General features: G+C 36.7%; 4 protein-coding genes across 9 annotated transcripts; 2 read left to right on the top strand and 2 right to left on the bottom strand.

Moving 5' to 3' along the window:
• Positions 1 to 265: 265 nt before the first annotated feature.
• On the bottom strand, positions 266 to 3,341 carry LOC112180143 (DNA topoisomerase 2-like). Its single transcript, XM_040512500.1, has 6 exons — positions 3,135 to 3,341; positions 2,852 to 3,041; positions 2,708 to 2,757; positions 2,322 to 2,612; positions 2,187 to 2,244; positions 266 to 1,882 (listed from the first exon to the last, which is right to left on the bottom strand). Exons 2-5 carry the CDS (start codon positions 2,904 to 2,906, stop codon positions 2,206 to 2,208), a joined length of 435 nt encoding a protein of 144 aa, XP_040368434.1. The 5' UTR covers positions 2,907 to 3,041; positions 3,135 to 3,341; the 3' UTR covers positions 266 to 1,882; positions 2,187 to 2,205.
• On the bottom strand, positions 3,274 to 5,789 carry LOC112180127 (DNA topoisomerase 2). Its single transcript, XM_024318639.2, has 7 exons — positions 5,337 to 5,789; positions 4,892 to 5,107; positions 4,692 to 4,808; positions 4,453 to 4,566; positions 3,809 to 4,324; positions 3,590 to 3,723; positions 3,274 to 3,499 (listed from the first exon to the last, which is right to left on the bottom strand). The coding sequence occupies exons 1-7, from the start codon at positions 5,685 to 5,687 to the stop codon at positions 3,310 to 3,312; spliced, it is 1,638 nt and encodes a 545-aa protein (XP_024174407.1). The 5' UTR covers positions 5,688 to 5,789; the 3' UTR covers positions 3,274 to 3,309.
• A 9,017-nt stretch (positions 5,790 to 14,806) lies between these two features.
• On the top strand, positions 14,807 to 18,634 carry LOC112195565 (calcineurin B-like protein 4). 5 transcript variants are annotated; one of them, XM_040512443.1, is made up of 9 exons: positions 14,814 to 15,053; positions 15,935 to 16,042; positions 16,635 to 16,717; positions 16,828 to 16,887; positions 17,078 to 17,186; positions 17,368 to 17,420; positions 17,610 to 17,690; positions 17,780 to 17,895; positions 18,027 to 18,634. In XM_040512443.1, exons 2-9 carry the CDS (start codon positions 15,967 to 15,969, stop codon positions 18,088 to 18,090), a joined length of 642 nt encoding a protein of 213 aa, XP_040368377.1. In that variant the 5' UTR covers positions 14,814 to 15,053; positions 15,935 to 15,966; the 3' UTR covers positions 18,091 to 18,634. The 5 variants fall into 5 exon arrangements, with proteins under 5 accessions (XP_040368381.1, XP_040368377.1, XP_040368375.1 ...); XM_040512441.1 differs by having other exon boundaries at positions 14,814 to 15,002; positions 15,932 to 16,042; XM_024335904.2 differs by having other exon boundaries at positions 14,815 to 15,018.
• A 3,132-nt stretch (positions 18,635 to 21,766) lies between these two features.
• LOC112183299 (dipeptidyl aminopeptidase 4) lies at positions 21,767 to 25,681 on the top strand. Of its 2 annotated transcripts, none has more exons than XM_040512501.1 (7): positions 21,767 to 21,919; positions 22,021 to 22,150; positions 22,240 to 22,722; positions 22,813 to 23,007; positions 23,313 to 23,342; positions 23,431 to 24,540; positions 24,924 to 25,681. In XM_040512501.1, exons 3-7 carry the CDS (start codon positions 22,291 to 22,293, stop codon positions 25,473 to 25,475), a joined length of 2,319 nt encoding a protein of 772 aa, XP_040368435.1. In that variant the 5' UTR covers positions 21,767 to 21,919; positions 22,021 to 22,150; positions 22,240 to 22,290; the 3' UTR covers positions 25,476 to 25,681. The 2 variants fall into 2 exon arrangements, with proteins under 2 accessions (XP_040368435.1, XP_024177410.1); XM_024321642.2 differs by having other exon boundaries at positions 22,021 to 22,087.
• Positions 25,682 to 25,699: the final 18 nt, after the last annotated feature.

The raw sequence follows: 25,699 nt of genomic DNA on the forward strand, positions 1-25,699 counted from the left end.
TCTGCATCTCAAGTTCAAATATTGAAATATTCTCTTATGTATGTTGGAGTTTACACTTAGAAATTCTACTGATTTTTATTAAAATATGTATTAACCCTCCACTGTTATGATTTACAGTAACAACCAGTCACAACCAACATTAGTTGTAGAGGAATCACCTCAAAGGACCTACTGTAAATAGGTTGGTTGAACTACAAATGTAGGCTATTTTTGTTGCCACTAACCAATTTTGTATAGCAAAACAGCTTTGGTTTATGTAACTAGATTTTTTTTTTTTTGAGAAGTTGTTTTTGTAACTAGATTAAGATACCAGATTCTATTTAATATTTCCACTTTTGTAATATAACTGTAAAATATTCCACAAACTATGGATGTATAAAACTTAGCAAGAGAAAAAACGCGGCATTGCGCGGGCCTACATTTTTTTTCAGTTTAACATTTCTTATCTTATAATTGTGACTATGACGACCAGATTTGAGAGAAGGAAAAAATAAACCCGCAGCATCGCGCGGGGGCTTTTTCTAGTTAAACTTATTTTTGGGTCGACGGCTTGATTCCGATGAGGATATGCTGGATATCAAACTTACGTTCTCCGCACCATCAATTTTGTCCAAGTTACTTGCATGCTCCTGTGAGTTTAGCAGCGATACTGAAGAAATAACCAAGTGCAGCTGTATATTGCACCTCCAAATTAAAGCCCAGCAGGAATCTCAGTTGCTCCAGCTAGGAAGTTCCCTTCAGCTGCGATAGCGCGGGGGCGATAATCCCTTCGCGTATGGGTTGCTGTACCTCCGGCTCCCAAATCTTCTTCGCCGGTGGCATGGCTCCACTACCACATAGGGAAAGACGATATCTGCCAAGTGGAGATGTCTATAGTTTTGAACCCAAGTCTACATTTTGGAGAAAGCATGATTGGAGTTTCCTGAAGGGGAAACCAGACCCCTTGCTTTTTTAGGTGAACGGAAATCTCTATTGTCTCGCAGGTATAGTATATTCAGCTCTCACGACTCTCTGGTTTTTTTACCTGGTTCTATACCTTCTTTGGTGACCTTGGTCCTTCACATTCAAAGTCATACAGCTTTGTCGATCTAGGAAATCAAAAGGTTGGCTTTGTTGTGTGCGGGAACATGATTACAATTAATGACAAGAGATGATAGTATGATACACCTTCTTTGTGGAAGGTGCGTGTTGTTGTGGTAGTAATTCAATATGAAGTGACAAAATCAAGATACGTCTGGGGAAATGGTCCTGGCCACTCGCACCTTTGAATGCGTACAATTGCCATTCCGCCGGCATCCTATTCGTCGACTTGATTGGTAGCTTTGTGTTCCAACTCACTCCATCCATTGGTAATTCCTCCTCTTTCTCTTCAGTATTAATGTTAGTGAGTGCTATGTCAAACCAAGTATTACACTTGTTATTAGTAGACATGGTTGGTCCTTAATTACTTATAGCTCTTAAACTTATACTTAATCTAGCTAGCTGTATCTCTTAAACTTGTACTTGGTAGCTCATATGAAAGAAATTGTGGACTACCCTTAACGATCATGTACACCAACCAGATTGATTTCATCTGATCAAATGACAGCTGAATGATGCGCGCGCACACGCAGTTGAGGTACTAGTAACTAGAGTTCACAGAAGCTTGTTAATATGTAAGGTATCAAGTACATTGAACCTGAAAAACATGGCGGAACATATCAACAGGAATATTAACACAACGCACATGAATCCAGGATTAGATCTGAACTAAAAAGGTCAAATTGTCCAGCAAGTTCATGCTAATTCTACTTCCTATTAGCTAGCAAGTTAATTCCTCCACCACAGGCACAGGCATCTGATTGTTGTCGTAGTCTATGACTGGTGCCACATCCATCTGTATCTGTGAAACCAAGTTAATTTAACTAACCAGCTGAACATGACACAATTTCAGTAAAGGAAAAACCCTATTATGCAGCTTTCCATATAGCTAGATTCATACATTTGTAATCATAAGTTCGAATGTAACTAGACTCATACTGAGCACAGGATTTTTCAGAATTTTCACAACGTATGTACTTGTACCATTCACTGTTATTACTTTATCATTACTCGCAGCAATGCTGTAATGATCGAATCAACGTTATAATATGGTTGTGTTGAAACTTTAAATGAAAAGGTTATGTAAATAATCCAAGATTAATTACCTGTTTCCACTGGAAGATGTTACCCTAGTTCCACCAACAGCTTCTGCTTCTCCAGCTTCTGATATATTGATAAAACATATCAGACATGAAAGGTGAGAAAGTAAAACAACAAACTGAGACAATAAAAACACATACATTAAGTTCCTGTTCAAGAGCAGCAAGCTCCTCCAACCACAATGTCCTCGGAGTTGAACCTTCCAACTTTTTAATCTTCAGTTTGATCGTATCTATATCAGCCAATAATTCTTGCAACTTTTCTTGATAACTGTCTCTGTAGACAAACGTAGTAATTGGCATGCTTTTTAGGTATGGATCAGTGCTAAGTTTATTGAAGTCGACCACTCCTCCATCAAAGACACCACGCATAAGTGCAACCTTGTTTTCCAAATTTGACAACTCCGATCTAAGGATAAGCAATAGTACTGTCTGCATGCAAAATAGTGATGCAGTTAACAGCCGTATCCTATTCAAAAAGTTCTACAAATTTACATCTGCTTATTGATGACCATAAGTGAACTCACCTTTCTTTTCTCATAGAATTGGAGTCTTAGATGAAAAAATTCCTCAAGAACTGCAAAAATCAAAAAGCAAACAGAAACTCTAGTAATATATTGTACCGCCAAGAATCAATTAAACCACCAAAAGCTAGCTACGTTAACCCATACTTTGTTCTGGAGTGTCATATTTCTTAATCTCGCCTGTTGGATCAAACAGGTGCATCTCACTTATGCTTCTGCTACTTGTCAGTTTAAACTTCTTACACAGATCCTCTTCACTGGCTTCTGTCAAGCTCTTCACAGTATCAGACAAGTGGATGAGAATATCAACATCTATGTAGGAAAAATCTTCGTAATCCTGCAGCACATACATAATTCCATTAGAAACTGAAGACCTGAACCACATTTTGAGGTATATGTGGTAAGATAGACCTAAGTATTACAGTATTACCTTAATCCAATGATCCTTGGCCTCTCCATTCACTTCCGAGATAGAGTCAAGAAATTCCAAATAATCTTTAATGCAAGTACCAATTGGCAGCTCCGAAATCCTGAGTGTTGACTCATTTTCTTTCTTTATGATCCCACAAGTACTGTAGCACACGCCAGAATCTGTAACAGTTTTCTCAGTAGTTCCGGTAAAGCCTCTGTACCAAGGATCCATCATCCATGGGCACCATTCTATCATCACTAATCAAACGCTTCACGTTTTCCACAATGTCTCTTGGGTTATAACTAGGGATGTAAGAGATCCACCCAGCAGGCCCAGTACCTTCGCTACCATTAACAAGAACCGTTGGGATAATTGGTAAATACCTGTATAACAAAAACAGTCACCTCAGTTATCCACCAAGCGTGAATCTAAATGTGATATCTTTAATTTGCAGACAGGGAATGTAAGCATACCAAGTTGGCTCAATAGATTTGCCATCTTCATGCAAGTAGTCCAGAAGCCTGTCATCATCCTTTGGAAATAGGAACCTTGTGATGGGAGAAAGTCGAGTAGAAAGATGAAGAACGCTTCCATGGATTTTGCTTCCCTATATATATGTGGAGTAGAAAACAAATGTAGACATAAAATCACAAAATAAAGTTGCATTGCATGATGAAATCTTGGTATCTCACCAATCGGCGGCTTCCAAATAGACCTCTTGGTAAAAGAAGATTAATGTTGTTGCTGCCAACATAAGCCTGGGCCATTTCAATGATTGTACTGTCAAGACTCTGCTCATCATGGTGGTACGCTGAGGGCTCGCACACAGGACAAGCCGAGTGTTCAGCCACATAATTAGCAAAGTTGGCAACTATTTCTTCCTTGATAAAGTCGTCCCTCTTAAAAGAGCTGAATAGAACCTTTCTTTGATGAGGCTTCAAGCCATCAACCATTGACGGAATTGAGCGTTGCAGAACAGCAAGCATGGAAAAGGGTATAAGCTCCTTGTCAACAAAGTCGCTATAAGTTACAAGTTTCTCCTCATGATCAAGATGCATACCAGACTGCAAACTTCCCACCTCAAACTTCTTGCTGAAAGCAAGCTCAATTGCCTCATCATCACGTTCATCTACCCAAACAAAATCTTTCTTCTGCATTAAAAGATTTTCAAAATAATCCTTCCCTTCATCATAAACACATGCTACATCCTGCAAAGACAAGAAAGTGAAAACAATATGATGCGCGCGGTTTGTTACTTACTGGAGCAAGTGAAAACAATATGAAGCATTTACGTACATCAGTTTGCTACGTATTGGAACAAGGTGAAAACACACACCTTCTCAATGGCCCAGCCACTCGCATTGCCCCTCAAACTTTCCCTCCAAGCTTCATACTCTTGCAGGGAATAGAATACACGTTTTTCTTTCCCTTCCTCACTCTCTTTTGTCGCCTGTGCAGAGGCGCGAGCATATCACAATGATACTTGAGAAAAATCTCTTCCACTTATATCGAATTAGTTGCTAAGCAAGTGCATGTATACACTAGTCAATAATTCAAGTAAACCAACCAACGGACCTTGATGGTAAGAGGAGCTATAAGCTCGGCCAAAAATGACGGAAGCTTGAGCAATGATGGCCAGAACATGTGAAGAAAATTGATCAACAACCCTTTGATGTAACTACCATAATGATCCTATCAAGCAACAAAACAAGTATAACGTACTAAAACCGAATAACTAACCATGAAGAATGAAGAATGAACCCAACTAGTTAAACCTGTTCAGCAGTCATAATAATGACCCGGCCATATCTCAAAGATTCGGTACTGGTAAATTCTTCATCTAGCTCAAGTCCGAGAGCCTTCATAATCGTCTTGAAAATCGGATTATACATGACCTCAAAGAAGCCAGCTTCTCTCACGTTCAGCAATTCACCTACCAGTGGGTAAACACCATACCTTTCCCAACCCTTCATGGAAACAACGCCGTTTAGCTGCGTACGTAAGAGAAGCCAATCACCTGTTAATTATCCCTTAATTAATTAACTGCACTAATTAGTTTTTATTTATTTATATAAATTATATAGAGAATTAGTCGATGTTAGTGGTCAATTGCGCACCCGGAGGACCCGGTCCTCCATTTTATTTTATTAATAAAAGAACTACACTAATTAGTTGATAATCTATTTAATTAACTAAATTAAGTAAGTCGTAAGTGCTTACTGCGAGACTTGAAGTTGACATTCCTTGTGTCAAAATCAAAGTACACTCTTGGGACTTGCGCCCTCCGGCGAATTCAGCTTCCTCTAGCCACGTCTCATCGCACTCCACCTCTTCCTCCGACGACTCGTCGTTGTCGACTTCGTGGATGAGCTCGTAGCCGTCGTCGTCGTCGTTCTCGTCAGCCTCTGTGATCTCGATGTCGTCGTTCTCATCGCCTGAGGTGCCGTTCTCGTAGTCGCGTTCGCCGTCTGAGGTGTCGTCGTCGTCGTCTGAGACTTGCATATCGAGGTCTGCGGCGATGTCGCCGTCGACTTCCGGGGCGGGGGCGTCCTCCGGGACCTCCACCGCCATGAAGAGGTGGTGATCGGAGCGCGGGAAGAGAGAGAGAGAGGGGGAAGTATTGGTGATCTGAGGGGGGTTTTTCTAAAATCTAAACTGTGGAAGGGAAAGAAGAAATTGTAAATGTTGGGCCAACTGTGTGAAAATTCAGAGTAAGCCCAATATATAGATGAATATGTTTACGGTTGACCCAATCCATATTGAATATATAGTCGGAACAAATTTAATAATCTGACCGCCATAATAAAGAGCTCACGCTCATGAGACGGAATTGTTATGAAAATAAAATTCGATAACAAGAAGTTTCATACACTGCTTCATTACTGGAATGTTTTGACGACCTTGCTTGGTCGTATGTGTGATTCGGCGGCGGCGAGGATCGACAATGCTGTTGTCCGGCCACGGGTTCCAGCCGAGGTTCAACGACCTGGTCGATTATTTGTGGCGGTGCATCAAGTTCGACCGAGATTGGTTGACGTTCAAGGGACACCCGGGTTGTGGGCCTGGTCCGGATGGTGGGCTTGTCTTCAGCCTTTGGGTCTCTACTGGTGGGCTGCTATTATGTTTTATTTAGCTTTCATATATTGTTTCAAGTTTAGGTGTATTCTGTCTAGAATAAATCCCTGCCAACTCTTGGTATGGTCATGTGGGCTCTGTATCAGGTTGCATACTCAGTATGCCTTGTTTTCCCTAGCGAGGCGGCAAATCATGAATTGGGTGCAACCTCCTGGGTGGTAGGATAAAACGTCATGTCGACGAATTTATTTCTGCTCGTCAGCGTATTAGGAAAGCTACTTTATTGGTTCTATGACAATGCTTTAACTTTCGGATATGACACCATTATTGTAAAGCAAATGGAGTAGTCAACATGACATTCTTTGCTAATTGGTGCATGTTCGAATACATGGTAGTTGTGAAGACTCCTTTAATTATTTAGGATGTCTTCTCGAGGTGTATTGTAAAATGGGATTTAAGATTTTATGTCCCCCCCCTCTTTGTATTCATCAGTTTCATCAATAAAGGCCTGAGGGCAGCCGCACCAGCCCTTATTTCAAAAAAAAAAAAAAAAACAACAAGCTTCATACCCAATCAAATGTAAGAGATGCCTATTGCACTTCCAGAGTGTTTCGAGCTTAGAGCTTCGTAGTTAAAGCATCGCCAGGAATTCCATAACTTAGAACCTAGTGTTGAAAGCCTGAGTTTTGAATTTTGAATCACAAACTCTATGTTATTAGGCATAGTTGAAAATAATATTAATAATAATAATAATAATAATGAGATAGAGAAAAACTAAATTATAACAAATTGGTATCCAAATCAACTATAAACTTTTAATTTCGTGTCATGGTGAAATCCCGCGCCTTTCAACAAGGAAGTGGGTATGCTTTATCCGCCACCTTGTTCCTTGTTCTCGAGAATGACCAACTCTCAAGCTCTCTTGATGTGGCAAAGGCCGTTGGAATTGAAGTATCACTGGGGTATCTAGTTGAAACTATATTTAAATGTTTTTTCTTTTTGAGTAAAAGAGGTCACTCCATTATGTAATTCAGCAAGCAGTACAAAAATGATCCACCCCTATGGGGTCGACAGAAAGAACCGTTCCGTAGAAACTACTACAAAACCACCCCTAACTAAAAGAGCAAACAAACTAGTAATCTCCTAACACACCCACCTTTTAGGATTAAGCCCAAAACAAAGAAAAGTAGAGCCCCAAAGAAGATTAAAAAACCCCAATGGGGACGACGAGGTCTCTCTTTTCTTTGCGATCTCTCCCGCTCAATGCAAGAAAAAAATAGGTCCATCATTCACAAAAGAATGAAGGCCCAAAACTAAATTAAAATTTAAAGACAAAGTAACTGCCCAGGCCCAAAACAAAACCCTAGCAGCCCGATACCAGGCCCAACCAAAACACCTAGGGTAAACCCTGGATGAGAATGCATTCCAACCGCCGCCGTCGTACACTACTCGCTGGAATACGTCGCCTGCGCTACCACCACCATTGATAGCATCCTCCTCAAGGCCGCCATCCATACCAGCAAGCAGCCCGAATAGGAATGGACCAAATTCCAACAGAGGATAACGAGTCCCACCACCATACTCAAAACTCAATTCCAGCCCGACATCCTCTGCCGGCAAAGAAAAATCAAGAACACCACCTGTCCCTTTGTCCTCCATAAGAACCGACTGATCCCAGCCATGCCAGAGAGCGCCATCATCAATCGAAAAACCCAGTATCTCTAACGGCCTCAGACACCAAGCGCCGCCATTCGTGTCACCCACGACCATACCTCTATAGATCCGGTCAAACACCAGATCACCTTTACCCCCCCCCCCATCAGAAGCTTGAGAGAGAAAATTAGGTAGGTTTCGACGAGGAGGCCCGCCTTCATCACCACCGTTTGGACCATAGAAGGAGGCAAAGTCATCCAACCAGATCGTAAGTACACGGCCTCCACCAGCAGAGAAAAGAGGCGGAGGGAAGAACTCTCTTTCGGGAGGCATGACGAATCAATTTACTGTATTTAAATGTTTTGTCTCCTAATGAGGAGATTTTAGTTCAAAGCATTTTGTTCTTCATGCTCCACATATACGAAACTTGTAAACTTTTATATGGAGATGGAATTAATAAAATATTGAGGTTAAGCCTCAAGTGTCAACACTAAATCATGCTCTACGGCTTTAGTGATAAACTCTAAATTACTGAAATATTGGTGAGCTCGAAAGAGATTGAACAAATAATAAAATAGAGAGAAACCAAATTACAACAAACTAGTACCCAAATTAACTTGAAAATTTTCATTTCGTGTAATCAACCGCCAACGAGGAAGTGGGTAACTGGGTATGGTTCGTCCACCACCATCCTTGTTCCTTATTCTCGAAAATGATTGGCTCTCAAGCACTCTCGATGTGGCAAAGCAGTCGGAAAATTTAGGGTTATTTCCTTCCCCTGTTTTAATTCTAAAACATGTCAATGTTAAGTTGTTAACATGTGTTTAAACGAAACTTACTGTTTCCAACCGTTGTAATGAAGTTTATCGATGATCAAGATGAAATCTTCCATGTAAAGTTTCACTAGGGCATCCAGCTGATACTATACTATAATATTTTGTCTCTTAATGAGGAGCTTTAGTTCAATTTGGTATTCTTTATATTCCTCATATAGGAAAGATTTAAAATCTTTGATGGAGATGGAATGGACTAATATTATTAATTTTAAGGGTAAGTTGAGAGTAGTGTCAGCTGCAAAAGACACAAAATCATGCTCTACGGCTCTAGTGATAAACTCCAAACAACTGCATGACACAACGCCCTACTACCCATTTTTTTTAATTAATTTCATATCATATTTTAACGTCGCAACTATTTTGTTCATATATACAATCAGGGCCATCCCTTGGCCAAGGCAACTAAGGCAGTTGTCTTGGGTTCTAGGAGAGCTCGGATTTTTTCAATTCAACATATAAATAACACTCTTGCACCCTCCTTTCAAAAAAAAAAAAAGGGAATAGAGAAGAAAGCTGATGAAAAGGATCTTGACAATGTGAATAGTCTTCCTAAGCTTTGCAAACCTATGCCGCAAGTATTTCATCTATGCTACTTTAATCTTTGCCTAATATGATGTTAATAAAACCATCCTCTGATTCTCTCTTCATACATCATACTCTCAAATTACACTCTTTATTAAGTTTCAAAGGCTTATTCAAAATTCGTCAAACGCCTCTATCTTTTTAAATCGGAACAGCCCCGCATACAATTAATTAAACTAGTTAAATGTACATGTGCATATATTAACACTACGTGCTAATCGCAACAACTGGAATATTGGTGAGGCCGAAAGAGACTGATCAAATGAATTTGATCAATGAAGTTGACTAAGAATATGGGGATCGAATGAGGGACCCCTCATCGTTCACATCAGCTTAATCATAATTTTTATATACTGAGGCCGCGTTTGTTTTGCTTGATATGAGGAGTGGATGGGAAAAAATATTTCCAATCTGATTGGTCAGTATGTTTGGAGTCTTGGTTAACTTGCAATCAGAAAATAATATTAGACTCTGATAACAAGTCCCGTTGGAGAGGTAAGATATAACTTATCCATACAAGCCACCAATCAACCACGATATTGAAAAAGAAAGCCACGCGCGCGTGCCTCTATCTGTCTTCGACCTTCAAACCATGGTGCAATCATGGATCAGTTCCACGACTAATCGTCATCAACCACGTTTGCCTTCATCTCCATCTTCTATCTTCCTCACCTCCTACTTCTTCGATTGTCAATAAATCTTATCGTTGCCGGACTGCGATGTACTCCCGAACACCGGAATCAATGTTCGCCGCCGCCGATGGAATCCTCAAGACTTCGCTGTTCATCTCTACCTTGATCTGGAATTGTTTGTTACTTTGTTTCCATAATCTCATTGTTGCTCTCAAAGAATATTTGGCCAAGCTGAGCTTCTTATTTTCTTTAATTTTTAGTTATTCAATTTCTAATCCAACTGTCATACTATTGCTCCAAACACCAAGTAAGATTGAGATTTTAAAATCTAATCCAAGTCGGTCATCGATGTCAATGCATTCCAATCAGGTGTGCCAAACGTGGCCTAAGTGATGAATCATTGACAATAATGCCATGCAGGCTTTACGTACATGGCCTGATTGGCCACTGGTGTGGACCGTGAATTAACAATAATCATTGACAATATATGTGTGAATGCGCGCTTATTCTTTTTTTATTTTATTTTTTCTAACTAGTTGGTGACATTAATTGAGGCATCTTTGAGAAGTTTTGCACTCAATAATTTGGTGTAATAATGCGATTGAGATTTTTCTCCTGAGAACACTCTTATATATATGAGGCAGGTTAATTACAAAGCTATATTACGCTTAATTATGAAGCTATTTGGAATATTCTTGAACCTAATTCCCAATATTGTATAGCCAATATTGAAAGAGTGAGACGTTAAAAGAGTGATTTGTGGTGACATGCAATCGAGCAATTTCTTTTAAAAATAAAATAAAAACAAAGTATTATTTGTCAGAAAGTTCATATGACACAGACTTAGATAACATTATATATCTAGATCACGATGATATTTTTGAAAATAAAATAAAAAAAAATCGTTAAAAATTTCAGACAACACAGATTTAGATAACATTATTAGATAACAACAACGACAGAACGTAAGAAGATTAGAACAAACTTCAAGTTGTGGATTTCCTTTAGACACGATCTTGCACTGAAAATGGAATTTGCTCTGAGCTAAATTATTAGATCACAAATAATTAAAGTTAGTCAATGGTGCTTCGTTTATAACTTTTATTTCTAGATGCATAACACTTTAGTAGAACTCCGAAAGAGACTAGGTTGGCGTCTTGGTGAGGTTCATGGAGTTTTGGAATTATATAGAAACACGTGGGGCTACAGTGCGGTCGTGCCTACAGAGACACACGAACAGTGACTCAGCGTATCCAACTGCCCATCCACCATGCTCCACGTGGATCTATAATTATCCTTTTTTATTTTCCAAACCCGATTCGATATAATTCTCATAAAAAAAAAAAAACCCCGATTCAATATTATTTAGTTTAATGACAGTAATTTTCTTCTTTTTGTAGGTGGAGATCCAGAAACCGATTGTGGATTACTTGGTTGTTAATTATATGTTTAACAAATATAAAATCTCTATTTTAACGGAAAATTTGACATAGATATTAAAGTAATGTTTGATGAAGTATAAGTAAAGACGAAGCATCAGTTTAATAAGTTTACAAATTTGAAGTCTTAGAGTATATGATGGAGCACCTTTCAATCTTCCAAGTACCATTGTTTTTTTCTTTCTTTTTTTGTACTCGTATAACTTACATCTCCAAATATTTTTGTACCGTGAATGACGATTCAAATTCTTGAGCTCATACATTATAATATCTCTTATAGTTTGATTTACATTGCCAAATGTAAACTAGTATAAATGTGATTTTGAGATTACTTGGGTACGTATTAAAGAATAACAATCAATAATTAACTAATTTGTGAATTATTATTAAGAAGATAAGAGAGTTAACAATAACATATTAGTGAGTTGTGATATATTGATAATTTGAAATATCCGACCCTACGTGTTGAGCTCAAACACTATGATTGCATGTCAGCAATATGGGATAATGGTGGTGCTACAGAAGATTAGCATCAAACAGTTAGAGCACGGCTGGAAATGAAACCCCAGCTCCTTTCATTTTTTATGGAAAGGAGTGATGTTTGTTTAACGATGGGTACTGTCATGCCGGATGTTACAATCAAAACAGCTTGCATTTGGTTAGCATATATAATTATGATCATTCTGGATTCATGACATACACGTTGTTTATGTTTTCGGGTGACCACAAAGTTCTTCTTTGTTGATTTTTGCCAGTAATATATTATTTGCTAGTGGAAAATGCCATTTTTATAGGTCAATTCTCAACAAAGTCTCCCAACTAGAAAATCTGGCTTTGTACATGCATGACGTAGAACAAATAGTATATCACTTTTTATAAAGGGAAACTCCACTCTTTTAAAAAGAAATAAATTTTGACAAGAATAAAAGGAGAAAGTTTAGAGTATATACATAGAATGATTTGTTTATCTTTACCGAATTTTCATATATTCGATCGTTTTTTTTTTCTCTCTCTCTCTCTAATTTATCTCGTTTTTTTTTATTTAGTTAGAGGTTGATCTATCTCCTCTAATGATTGATTATCTAAGTTCTCCTCTATTCATGCTTTTGCATCGGCGGAAGGCCGCCTTTGGATTAGTGTAATATTATTGTGGATAAAGCTTGTGATAGAACTATATTCGTTGGAATATTCAATGGAAGTGGGTTTATCGGCTCTTTACTAGATGTTCTTTAAAGGTGAACCATGTTTATGATCTAAAATAAGTATCTGCATCGGCGTTAGAAAAAACGTCAGACATACTTTTTTTTTTTTTTTTTTTTTTTGTTTTAAAAAAAAACCCCACCCCATTCCCACCCTTGATGGGGCTCGAACTCTTGACCTCTTATATATGAGACCAAAGCCTTACCACCCCACCAAACACACACACCCATGAGACATACTTATTTATTATGAACTTTGATTTTGCTCCTCTTTTAATTCAAATCTCACTCTTCTACACTAGTTTAGGTGTGCCATTAAACTAATCATATTTTCGTCTTCATGGAGAAGTGCGTAAATTGTTTAATTTTTTTTTCTTAATATATTTTATCAAGAGCTTAGCTAACGGGCAACTCATCCCTCTAACACAAATAACTTTGAATGACCCTTTTCTTTTCCTTCTTTTCGGAACATAAGATGCTTGTCTAACACAAATAACTTTGAATGACCCTTTTCTTTTCCTTCTTTTCGGAACATAAGATGCTTGTTGACATTTCTCCAAAAATGAAATATGAAAAAAGAATTAAAATAAGAGTTAATTCGATTCAAGTCCTTTTTGTTATATAAAAATTAGATCTAGTCCGCGCATATTTTCTTGTTAATTGCGGTCCATTTGCTTTTTTTAATAGTCCATTTTGCCCTTGGAACCAAATAAGGTAAATAATTTCAAATTCACTAATTTTAGTGAATTTGAAATTATTTACCTTATTTGGTTCCAAGGGCAAAATGGACTATTAAAAAAAGCAAATGGACCGCAATTAACAAGAAAATATGCGCGGACTAGATCTAATTTTTATATAACAAAAAGGACTTGAATCGAATTAACTCTATAGTAGGTTTTTGAAGTTGTATCGTAGAGATTTAATCTACCTAGGCATACGAAACAGGAAAACAAAACATAGAATATATTCTCAATCTAATCAAAAGGTACAAATATGTATATATAGAACTTATACCTAATTACAAGATAAAATGTATGAAAGAGAAAATGTGAGATAATGAGAGAACCTTAGATATAGAGATATAGAGAAACTTGATTTTTTTTTAAACTTGTGACATCTTACCTATAAATAAGGCATATAAATGTGAAATAAAAATGTCTAATCAAATTCTATGACATATCATATAGGATGATATGACTGTAAATCCATGTAGTTGAGCTTGGAAAGGATCATACCAAATATAAAGAAGTCCAAGCTCGATCCTGTTGGACGTGTATTCATATATTAACATTTTTTCATCATTTTGAATGCAACAGCCCAGAAGCTTCACAAGATTACGGTGCTGAAGTTTGGCTATCAGTATAACTTCATTTTTGAACTCCCTCATTCCTTGACCAGATTCCTTGGATCGCCTCTTTACAGCTATTTCTTTCCCTCCTATCAATGTACCCTATTGATCGTTGTTCATAAAAGTCATGAAATTTATCATAAGGGTAGCTCATTTCAATTTGCATACAATTGCATTACCTTGTACACAGGTCCAAAACCACCTTGTCCCAGTTTGTTGTTGCTTGAAAAGTTATCAGTGGCATCAGCAATAGCGGTGAAGTCAAATAGCGGCAACTCCATGTCTTCCCTTTCTTCTTCACAGTAATCCATTCTGCAATCCAGCAATCTTCTAACATCTTAATAGTGGATATCGTCATCATGAATCATGAATGTGTTTTTGTCAATGGTTGTGATTAGATAATATCATAATTGCATATCACTAATTATGGAACAATTATAAAGTTTTAGTTATCAATTTCAAACAAGAAATCAATTGGACAATAAAATATTGCTGATGTTACGTTTTTCCATAAATTTCAAAATATTGATTACATTGCAATTAATCAAGAATACAATAAATGCCTTTAAAATTAGTATTTTCAGCTTTTAAGATATTTAATAAGGGTATATTCGGAATGCACGAAAATGAAAATTGGTAGTGTTGAGTCAGCAAAATATAAATGGAAAGAAATCCAATGTGGCAGTTGAGTCATAGGACCGCGATTAACAAAAAAAATCAACCGGACTCTATCTAATAAGGGGTGTGAATTTTGGACTTAGATCTAATAAGCAAGTACATTTTTTTTTTTGGGTACTATTATTAAAATCAGAAAGAGCCCGGCCAGAGCCGACACAAAGGGGTGGGCTAAAGCAGAAAACTACCCAAAAGTGCTTATTATATAAGTCAAACTAAAGCAGAGAAGGGAGTAGCCCCAGTTGGCTTTTAAGCCAACGTTGAAAGCTAAAGAACCTCTTCTTTGAAATTTAAGAGACAGAGACGTGTCCAACGCCATATTAAAGGAAGCTGAGAAAACAATAGTTGAAAAACACTCTCAAAGAAAAAGATTTGGACTAGAAACAAAGAGAAAGGGCTCATCGTTTTGCAGTAATTATATCCACCCATCTTGGGAATCTTACACCACAGCTCTCATTCACTGGTCCAGCTCTCATCTTTCTTCATTGAAGATTTTGGGTTGTGTTTTATGTTCTTGAATCAAAGATTATGTTTTTTTGGTTTCTTTTTCTTTGGAAAGGTTCGATCTTTGAGGCATTTGTGTTGTTTCTGGAACTGGGTTTGGCTCGGTTTTAGCTTTTGTTTCACAATTGCATTGGTTTCGTTTTGATTCCGCAGAAAGTTTATGAAAATTTGAAGACCGTGGTTTTGCTTTCTATGGTTTAGTTTTCTGCATTATCTGATTTACTGTGTGTTCATTTAATGGAATCAACTTCAAAACCATTTTTTTTTTTTATCAACTTCAAAACCATATGTTGCTCTATATGAATTCACCTTTTTCTTGTTTAGTAAATGATCAAGTTTATATGGCTTTGAATATGGTTATTTAAGATTTTGCTTCCCAGAATATGGTTTTTTAAGGTCTGTGGTCCCAAACAAAATGGGATAGGAAAAGAAAAAAAGTCTGTCATTTTATACATTCATATATGTGCGTTTGTGTTTGTATTGATAGCTTTGAGTTGCTTGAATATGACTATATGAGTTTACATAATTTGGAAATTAATAGGGGAGGTGAGATCAGCTAACATAAGGTTATTGGTATAGGGTGTTTCAATAATATATGAAAATCATTGGATTGTTGGAAAATTACGAAATTTCCACAACAGCTTTGTATTTACTCCTTTAAATATCAAAGACTTGTTTGGTCCCACAATTAATTGAAAAACAGAAAAAAGAAAGACGACCTGCACTACAAATAAGTTGCTTGATGGATGTTACAGAAATTGCGGTGCCTTCTGTGTCTGATAAAATATTCGTACCTGAATGCCCCTTCTTTCTTTGATTGTGCTTCTACAAATGGAGATCTAAGGCACTCACAATTGGTCTTACTGATTTTTCAGGATTTCTGTGAGTGAATTATGTTGGTGTGTTAATGGGCTGCTATTCTTCAAAGCCAGAAAAAACTCCGGGTTATGAGGACCCTACAGTTCTTGCTGCTGAAACACCTTGTAAGCATGCTTTATCATCCTTGTACTGCAACCTGCTCATCTCCACCATAATCATAGTTGTCATGAAATGGCTTAGGAAGCCATAACTAGTCGTAGCATTTCTTTTCCTTCTTCATCTGCCATTTTGTTGTAATGAACTGATAATCTGCGATCAACTCAGAGATCATTGTGGTAAACTAAACCAGTACATGCCAAGGCATCTGGATATGTAACTTATAATTCTCAGTCCAGCTATCATGCATAAATGTACTGTAAAATTAAACATGTTGTATTATGGTCATAACTGTTGACTTTGGGGGTAAATTCAGGTAAGAAGAACATGGCAAATAAGTTTAATGAGAAGCATGTCATAAGACTCATATAGGAGCATCATTAGTTAAGATAGAAGTCATAGAACTGAGGTCCTGGCTCTTTACAGCTGGATATTGCTTATCCAGTTCCTATCCATGTTGCAAACTGCGAAGACATTAAATGGACCACACCTCTTGACTCCTGATTACTTATCACGGTATTAGTTCCTGATTACTTATCATGGTATTAGTTTAGCCAAAATGGAAATATGACAATTTGAATTGTTTTTTCTTTGCTGCAGTTACAGTAAGTGAAGTAGAAGCCTTGTATGAGCTTTTTAAGAAATTGAGCAGTTCTATATATGATGATGGGCTTATCCACAAGGTAGGTTTGCTAAAATGTGAAGTAATTTCAACCTCATATTTAGCTCCAACCTGTTCTGAAGTTTTTTATGTACTGTTACTGATATTGCATTTGTCCATCTTTTTGAACAGGAAGAATTTCAACTAGCGCTTTTCAGGAACCAGAATAAGAAGAATCTTTTTGCAGACAGGGTATGTAATGTCCACTCCTACTACGTTTTTAAACTGCATTATCAGTAATATGTTTCAGGGAGTTTGATGATGAGGCAAATAAGAGGAGGGAGAGTTATATTCTACTTGTGGACTTGTGTATATTAGATAATAAATAAACACCACTAGCTATTGCTGTCTACATAAGTTAATCTTTAGGTGTTGCATGTAGATTTTCGACTTATTTGATATCAAGCGCAATGGGGTTATTGATTTTGGAGAATTTGTTCGATCATTGGGTGTCTTTCACCCCAGTGCACCTGTAGAAGACAAAATTACATGTAAGTTTACTTTTTTCTTACAATGGGGTAATGATACTCATGTTTTTCCAGTTTTAGTTTCCTCTCTATGTCAAACTGCAATGTCTTTTGTTGGAAAGTGGAAAGAATAAACTCTGAAAGTTGAGACTTTCCTACTAAATCTAATATTATCTGCTAATTTATGGCTGGAATCCTTTTACAGTTGCGTTTAGACTGTATGATCTGAGACAAACAGGGTTCATTGAACAAGAGGAGGTCAGTTTTCTTTAAGCTTCTTTCTTTTTGTTCCTTCTCTTACATTTTGGTTTCTCTTATGACAGTCATTCCTCTAAATTGTTAAATGCTTTTACATTCATTCTATGAAATTAAGCAACCATAAGTATGGCGTCAAAATCAGTTGCATGATTCTTCTTTCACAACTTATGGTAGTAATTTCTTTGACAGTTGAAGGAGATGGTGCTGGCACTTTTGCATGAATCAGATTTGTTACTTTCAAATGATGTCGTTGAAGCCATTGTGGATAAGGTGCAAATTTATACATACAGTGACCCCAACTCTCCATGCTGGTTAAGATGAATATTCTAAAGTTTTTCCGTCTCTTTTTTTTTTTCCAGACGTTTAAAGATGCAGATAAGAAAGGTGATGGAAGGATTGATCAGCAAGAGTGGAAGGAATTTGTTTTGAAGCATCCAACTTTGATCCTAAAAAATATGACTCTACCGTATCTAAAGTAAGCAATTTATTCTAAATGAAGTTGTCAAGCATTAGATGCAAAACTCGATTTGTCTTCTTTTTATCTTCTATGTAGCAGTTAATGGTACTGTTTCTGCTCCACATTTTTAATGTTCTTCTGCTTTTCAGGGACATAACACTAGCTTTCCCTAGCTTTGTAATGAGTTCTGAAGTTGATGATTCAACAATGTGAGAGGATTCCATGAAGATGAGTCATTAACAGTTTCATGTGCCGAGATTATGATTGAAACGAATGACGACATTCTAGTGAAGCTACTCACATTAACAATGATATCTTTAGTTTATGAAGAACCCATGAAGCACAACTCAAAGAAAAGTCACTCTTATCCACAACTTTGCGTTCCTGAGTCTATCTTCAAAATCCCAACCGGTTCTTGAAATCCACTGTAGGCACAGAGAAGAATATATAGCGTCCATATATGTGCAAGTGGGAGTAAAATTATATATGCAAGTCAATCTCTGTTTTTCCTCATACAATGGGGTTTTGTAACACCAGTACTGTGATAAGAGTTGAGTTTATATCTGTAAGTCAATTCTTTGACACAGACACTAGTTGCTTTGACTATATCCAAGTTTTCTTCTTCCAAGATAAGCAATGCTAGAAGATTGTTTGCTAGCAATGCCATACCTTTGAATTTGTTATTAGACAAAAGGATTAATTTCAGTTTACCCCCCTGAAGTTAGGGGTCGTCATCATGTTAGTCCCTCGAGTTTCAATTTAATCAGTAACACCCTTGTACTCTCCAAATTCATCACCCGTGTCCAATTTCTACTATTCCGTCCAATTTTGACCGTTAAGTTTGACTTTTGAGGGCTAAAATGGTCATTTCAAGACCAAAAAAAAACAAAAAAAAAAGAATTTTTTTTTCTTTTTTTCGTTTTTATTTTTTTGCATTTTTTTCTGTTTTTTCTTTCATTTTTTTTTCTTTTTCTTCACTTATTATTATTATTATTATTTTTTAAATAATTTTGTCTTCAACCTATACACCACAAGTTATAATAGGTTTATAAAACAAAAAAAAAACTCTAGGTGGTCAAAAAGCAGCTCGCTGGTCTACGATATTTGTGATATATCTCCAATAAAGCAACGAATTTTAGGATATCATTTTATTGGGGATATATCCTAAAATTCTTCGCTTTATCGGAGATGTTCCACAAATATCGTAGACCAGCGAGCGAAGAATTTTAGGATATATCCCCAATAAAGTGAAGAAATATCTTTATTTATTTTTTTAATTATATTTTACAAATATTTCTTCACTTTATTGGGGATATATCCTATTATTCTTCACTTTATAGACTTATTATATTTTATAGATATATTTTACAAATATATCCTAAAATTTTTCGCTGGCTGGTTACAAATAAACCCTATAATAGGTTTATAAAAACAAAAACAAAAATACTCTAGGTGGTTAAAAAGTCACTCGCTGGTCTACAATATTTGTGATATATCTCCGATAAAGTGAAAAATTTTAGGATATATTTGTAAAATAAATCTATAAAATATAATAGGTGTAAAATATATCCTATAATAGGTTTAAAATATAGGTTTAAAATATAATAGGTTTAAAATATAAAATAGGTTTAAACCCTATAATAGGTTTAAAATATAAAATTTTTTGCTTTATCGGAGATATATCACAATAAAGTGAAGAATTTTAGGATATATCCCCAATAAAGTGAAGAAATATATGTATTTATTTTTTTAATCATATTTTATAGATATTTCTTCACTTTATTGGGGATATATCCTAAAATTCTTCACTTTATAAACCTATTATATTTTACAGATATATCCTAAAATTCTTTGCTTTATCGGAGATATATCATAAATATCGTAGACCAGCGAGTGACTTTTTGACCACCTAGAGTTTTTTTTTGTTTTTATAAACCTATTATAACTTGTGGTGTATAAGTTAAAGACAAAATTAAAAAAAAAAAAAAAAAAAAAATAATAATAATAATAATAAGCTAAGAAAAGAAAATAAAAACAAGAAAATAAAAAAATGGAAAAAAAAAAAAAGACAAAAAAATGCAAAAAAAAAAAAAAACAAATTTTTTTTGTTTTTATTTTTTTTAATTTTTTTTTGTCTTGAAATGACCATTTTAGCCCTCAAAAGTCAAACTTAACGGTCAAAATTGGACGGAATAGTAGAAATTGGACACGGCTGATGAATTTGGAGAGTATAAGGGTGTTACTGATTAAATTGAAACTCGAGGGACTAACATGATGACGACCCCTAACCTCAGGGGGGTAAACTAAAATTAATCCTAGACAAAACCATCTACCATTGAGATAAGAACTGAGATAAGGCAGGAGGTCCTTATCTGTGCATACAGAAAAGCATGGTTGAGCAAAACACAAGAAACCTCTTAGAGTTTCCAACTGTTTCAGAATAGCCCAGCAAGAGGGTAGGTTACCTCCTTAAAAGGGGTCAGTTAGCTGTTAGCATGGGAGGGCAACTAAATCAAGGCAAACCATAACACCAACTATCTGATCCTCAATGGGCTTTTATTGGGCATGGACGCATGGTCCCCTCATCTTTTGGGATGATGAAAAAGTAAAAGGTTATCTGTTTCATGCTTGTTATTATAAGACTTATAACCAAAAAGAAAAGAGACCACATGATTGAATGGTCATGTTACCATATATGGTCTCTATCACAACGCGTTGTGTGTCTGATCCACTTTTCCAACCAATTTGTCATTTGGGTTTCAACCAATAGTGCAATTCACTTTTAATTGTCTAAGTAAAATAAAAAGTAATGAGACAACATATCTCATAGATCTGTGTACTTTATAAAAGTTAAATAATTGTATGATTTGTAATGATAAATAATGTTTGCCTAACATACTTACACGCATGAGAATAAATAGTTTCAACATATTGTTAGAGCATCTCCAACAGTGATAGCTATCTGGATAGCTAAAAGTGGCTAAAATTGAAATATAGCTAGTTGAATATTGAGTTATGCTCCAGCAAATACCTAAAACTCAAGTTAAATTTAACTTTTAGTTAAATTCTCTCTCCTCTCTAGCTAAATATAGTTAGGTCTTTTAGCTAAAGTTAAATTTAGCTTTTGTTTAGCTAGTCTGTTGTAGATCAAACTTAGCCTAAAACTAGTTAAATTTCAAATTTTTTTTGAAATAAGTATTCTGTTGGAGATGCTCTTACTTTTTTATTTCCTCATTACACAAACGTTAAGATCATGATCAAGCGAGTATACCTAGTTGTTGCTAAACCAAAAAGAACAGACATCACATGATTGAGTGTTCATATTACTACTTATGGTTATGTCACAAAGTGTAGTTGTTGCTAGACCAAGAAGAAAAGACACCACATGGTCATGTTTCTAAGTATATGTCACAAAGTGTTGTGTGTTTGATCTTACTTTTCTAACCAATTTGCCACTTAGGGTTCAAGCAACAGTGCAATCCACTTTTAGTCTCTAAGTAAGATAAAAGGTAATCAACCATTAGTAATTCAGGTAACACACGTTATTATCTATCTACTTTATAAAAGTTAAACAACAGTACGATTTTCAGTGTGAACCAATCTGTACCCAACACGCATGCGGATAAACAATTTCAGAATACACATCGTCACTTTCTTTCTATCACCAAACATTAAAATCATGATCAAGCCAATATCAATACAACTACGTGTATTCGAACTTTAATTATTGAAAAACAAAATTGTTTTTCTCGACGTGATTAAAAAATAAAAAAAATTAGGGAACAAAAAAAAGTCACGGCGCGTGTACCACACGCGATTAGATCTGTTCCTAATTATTACGATTAAAACCATAAAAAAAAAAAAATAAGTATATGATTGATGATGATTAGTAGAAGCCAACAAACAAAAGTACAAAACAGGTAGAAGAAGAAGAAGAGATAGTCAAAATCAAAAATTAAGCGAGATTTTGATTCACACTGATTCTGAAGAATCCGATTCCTCTCTGAGCTTTCATGGCCGATCATTTTCACCTCTTTTCCAGGTTCACCTCCCAAACCGACTCCACTCATCTTTTTTCCTTCTCTTGTACGTTTCTTGATTGCGATTGATTTGATGTAATTTTTGTTCTGGTTTTTGTTGCAGTACGTTTGATTCGATCCAGTGGATTATACTCTGATAAAAGATCCGAAAAGGATTGATTTCTCACCTGGTAATGCTTTTCAATTTCGACTCACTCGGATTCATATGTTTTTTCTATGACCTACTAGTACAGGTTAGGGATTCAGTTGTTTGTTGAACTTTTCGCAATCACGGAACCGGTTATATGCGTTGTTAATCGAGTGTTTGTTTGTTTTCGGCTAGGTTGGATTGGTGTAGTGTGAATTGTTCAAAGCAATAGGAGTTTTATTTGTAATGCAATCAGCTGATGAGAACAATAAGAAGAAGAAATTGAAGTTAAGTTGCGAAATGCCGGCCACGGACGCTAATTTTTCACAGAAACTGGATGACTGTATTGTGTTTCCTATTGAGGAGATTGTGCAGCAGCCTCTGCCTGGATGTGTTGCTCCTGCATCGATTAGTTTTAGCGGTGATGATAGCATTGTGACGTATCTGTTTAGTCCTGATCAGAGTTTGAATAGGAAGGTGTTTAAATTTGACCTCAAGAGTTGTGTGGAAGAGCTGTGTTTCAGTCCTCCGGATGGGGGGCTTGATGAGAGCAATATATCGGCGGAGGAGAAGTTGAGGAGGGAGAGGTTGAGGGAGCGCGGGTTGGGAGTGACAAGGTATGAGTGGGTGAAGACAAGCTCGGTTAGGAAAGCAATCATGGTGCCATTGCCAGCTGGGGTTTGTAACTCGATCCCTTAGAATGATTGAATGTTTTTTTGTTTGCACATACATGAACTTGAAATGATATGGTGTTCTCTTTATGGACAGATTTATTTCCAGGATCTTTCCTGTTCAGAACCGGAGCTCAAGATTCCAAGCACACCGTCTTCACCAATTATTGATCCCCATCTGTCCCCAGATGGTACAATGCTTGGTTATGTAAAAGACAGCGAGTTGCATGTTCTAAATTTGTTGTACAATGAATCAAAACAGCTTACATCTGGTGCGAGAGGAGGTGTTTTGGTAAGTCTTCTTTAATAGTTAGTAACTGTAGGTCTGTACTAATTGAGTCATTGGGATTATCAGTATTCGTTACACGTTAGACTTTCTATAAACATATTGTTTTATCTCTATCATGATTGTATGTAACGGTTCCATCTATCCTAACCAAATAATTTATGCTAAAGATGTGCTAGCGGTCTGCTTTGAATAGTAATATGTCTATCCATTTGATTTTAAAAGCTCAACCTTGTGTAGATTAAGATAGTTGATTTTCTGTCGTGTTTGTAACTCTTGTTGATATGGCTCTGGTGTTTTCTGCATTGCAGACTCATGGCCTTGCTGAATATATAGCGCAGGTGAGAAACTCATCAAATGATACTACATTTATTTTTCAGGGAATTCAGTTAAATTATTCTTACATTTACAGCATTTTACTGATTGCAGGAAGAAATGGACCGCAAGAATGGATACTGGTGGTCTCTAGACAGCAAATTCATTGCATTCACAGAAGTTGATTCCTCTGAGATTCCTCTCTTCAGAATCATGCATCAAGGTAAAAGTTCTGTTGGTTTGGAAGCTCAAGAAGATCACCCTTATCCCTTTGTGGGAGCTTCAAATGTCAAAGTTCGCCTCGGAGTAGTTTCCTCTGCTGGAGGTCCTGTTACTTGGATGGAGCTTCTCTGTGGGGGTACAGATCAACCAGACAATGAGGAGGAATATCTGGCAAGAGTAAATTGGATGCATGGAAATGTTCTAATAGCTCAGGTTTTGAACAGGTCGCACAGCAGACTAAAGATCCTTAAGTTTGACATTAAAAATGGGAAGAGAAAGGTTCTATTGGTAGAAGAGCAACGCAAATGGATCAACTTACATGACTGTTTTACGCCTCTAGACAAAGGACTAACCAAATTTTCTGGGGGATTTATCTGGGCAAGTGAGAAATCAGGATTCAAACATCTTTACCTGCATGATGCCAATGGGACATGCTTAGGTCCTATAACAGAAGGAGAATGGATGGTCGAGCAAATTGCTGGTGTAAATGAAGCTGCTGGTCTTGTTTATTTCACTGGAACTTTGGATGGGCCTTTAGAATCACACCTTTATTGTACTAAACTATTCACAGATGGAAGCCAAACCTTGGAAGCTCCAGTGAAGTTGACTCTCAACAAGGGGAGGCATGTTGTCGTGCTTGATCATCATATGAGGAATTTTGTAGATATCCATGACTCCCTAGATTTTCCTCCCAAGGTTTTACTCTGCTCCTTGCACAATGGCAGCATCATTATGCCTTTATATGAGCAGCCATTCACAATTCCAAGATTCAAAAGGCTTCAACTTGAGCCACCAGAGTTGGTTCATTTACAGGCTAATGATGGGTCAACGTTGTATGGGGCTATATACAAGCCTGATGCAGCAAAATTTGGACCTCCACCTTATAAAACGATGATCTACGTGTATGGTGGACCATGCGTCCAGCTTATTTCTGATTCTTGGATAAGTACAGTTGACATGAGAGCACAGTTTCTAAGAAGCAAAGGCATCTTAGTATGGAAGGTCAGTTTTCTTTCATGCACATTCCATGGGTTTTCTATGTTTTTCCCAGTTCTTAGTCTAATACTTTTATAATGTACTAGTAGTCTCAGAATAGAACTTATAATTGCATATGAAGAAAATCCCCCTTTTAAAATCCAAGCACTTGCATGTTTTATAAAGGATTTGGAAGTTGAAATGTACACTAATGTTGTAAGGACAGGTTGATAGCTTGAAAGGGGTTTAAAATATGATGAAAATAGTTATCTGAACTTCAGTGTAATCTCATAACTTTGAAGAGGGAGATTTTGGAAAACAATTTGCATTGGGAGCCAATTGGAGAAATACTATTCTGGAATATTAGGTATAGATTTAAGGCAATGTTTTGACTGTTTCCTTGCTTACAGTTGGATAACAGAGGAACTGCTCGACGTGGACTGAAGTTTGAAGGCTCTTTAAAACACAATGCTGGTCGTGTTGATGCTGACGATCAACTGACTGGGGCCCAGTGGCTTATAGACAAAGGGCTAGCAGAAGCAGGTCACATTGGATTGTATGGTTGGAGCTATGGTGGGTATCTTTCAGCGATGACTTTGGCCAGGTATCCTGATGTGTTCCGATGTGCAGTGTCCGGTGCCCCCGTTACAGCGTGGGATGGGTATGACACATTCTATACTGAGAAATATATGGGACTTCCTTCTGAGAATGAAGAGAGTTACAAGTATAGCTCATTGATGCACCATGTGCACAAGATGAAAGGAAAATTGTTACTCGTGCACGGAATGATTGATGAAAATGTGCATTTTAGACACACTGCCAGGCTTGTCAATGCACTTATTGCAGCTAGGAAGACTTACGAACTGTTAATTTTCCCGGATGAACGGCACATGCCACGGCAGCTTAGTGATCGGGTTTATATGGAAGAAAGAATTTGGGAATTCATAGAAAGAAACCTGTGAAAACTGAAAACCATGTGCTTATACCTTTGTTGTTGTAATCTTCTCTTCTTTTTGGGGCCTTGGCGGACACCAGTGGCTTGAGAAATTTGTTCATCTCTTTCAGTTCTCTCGTTTTTCTGTTCGAATTAAAATCTTACTTCTGTTGTTCAAATTTAAGTTACTGTACAAAGATAATAAGAGCTCAGGGTTTATTCTTCCTCGTAGAATTCAGTGGATGTCTAGCT

This window comes from Rosa chinensis, chromosome 1 (assembly GCF_002994745.2).
Source record: "Rosa chinensis cultivar Old Blush chromosome 1, RchiOBHm-V2, whole genome shotgun sequence".
Taxonomy (NCBI): Eukaryota; Viridiplantae; Streptophyta; class Magnoliopsida; order Rosales; family Rosaceae; genus Rosa; species Rosa chinensis.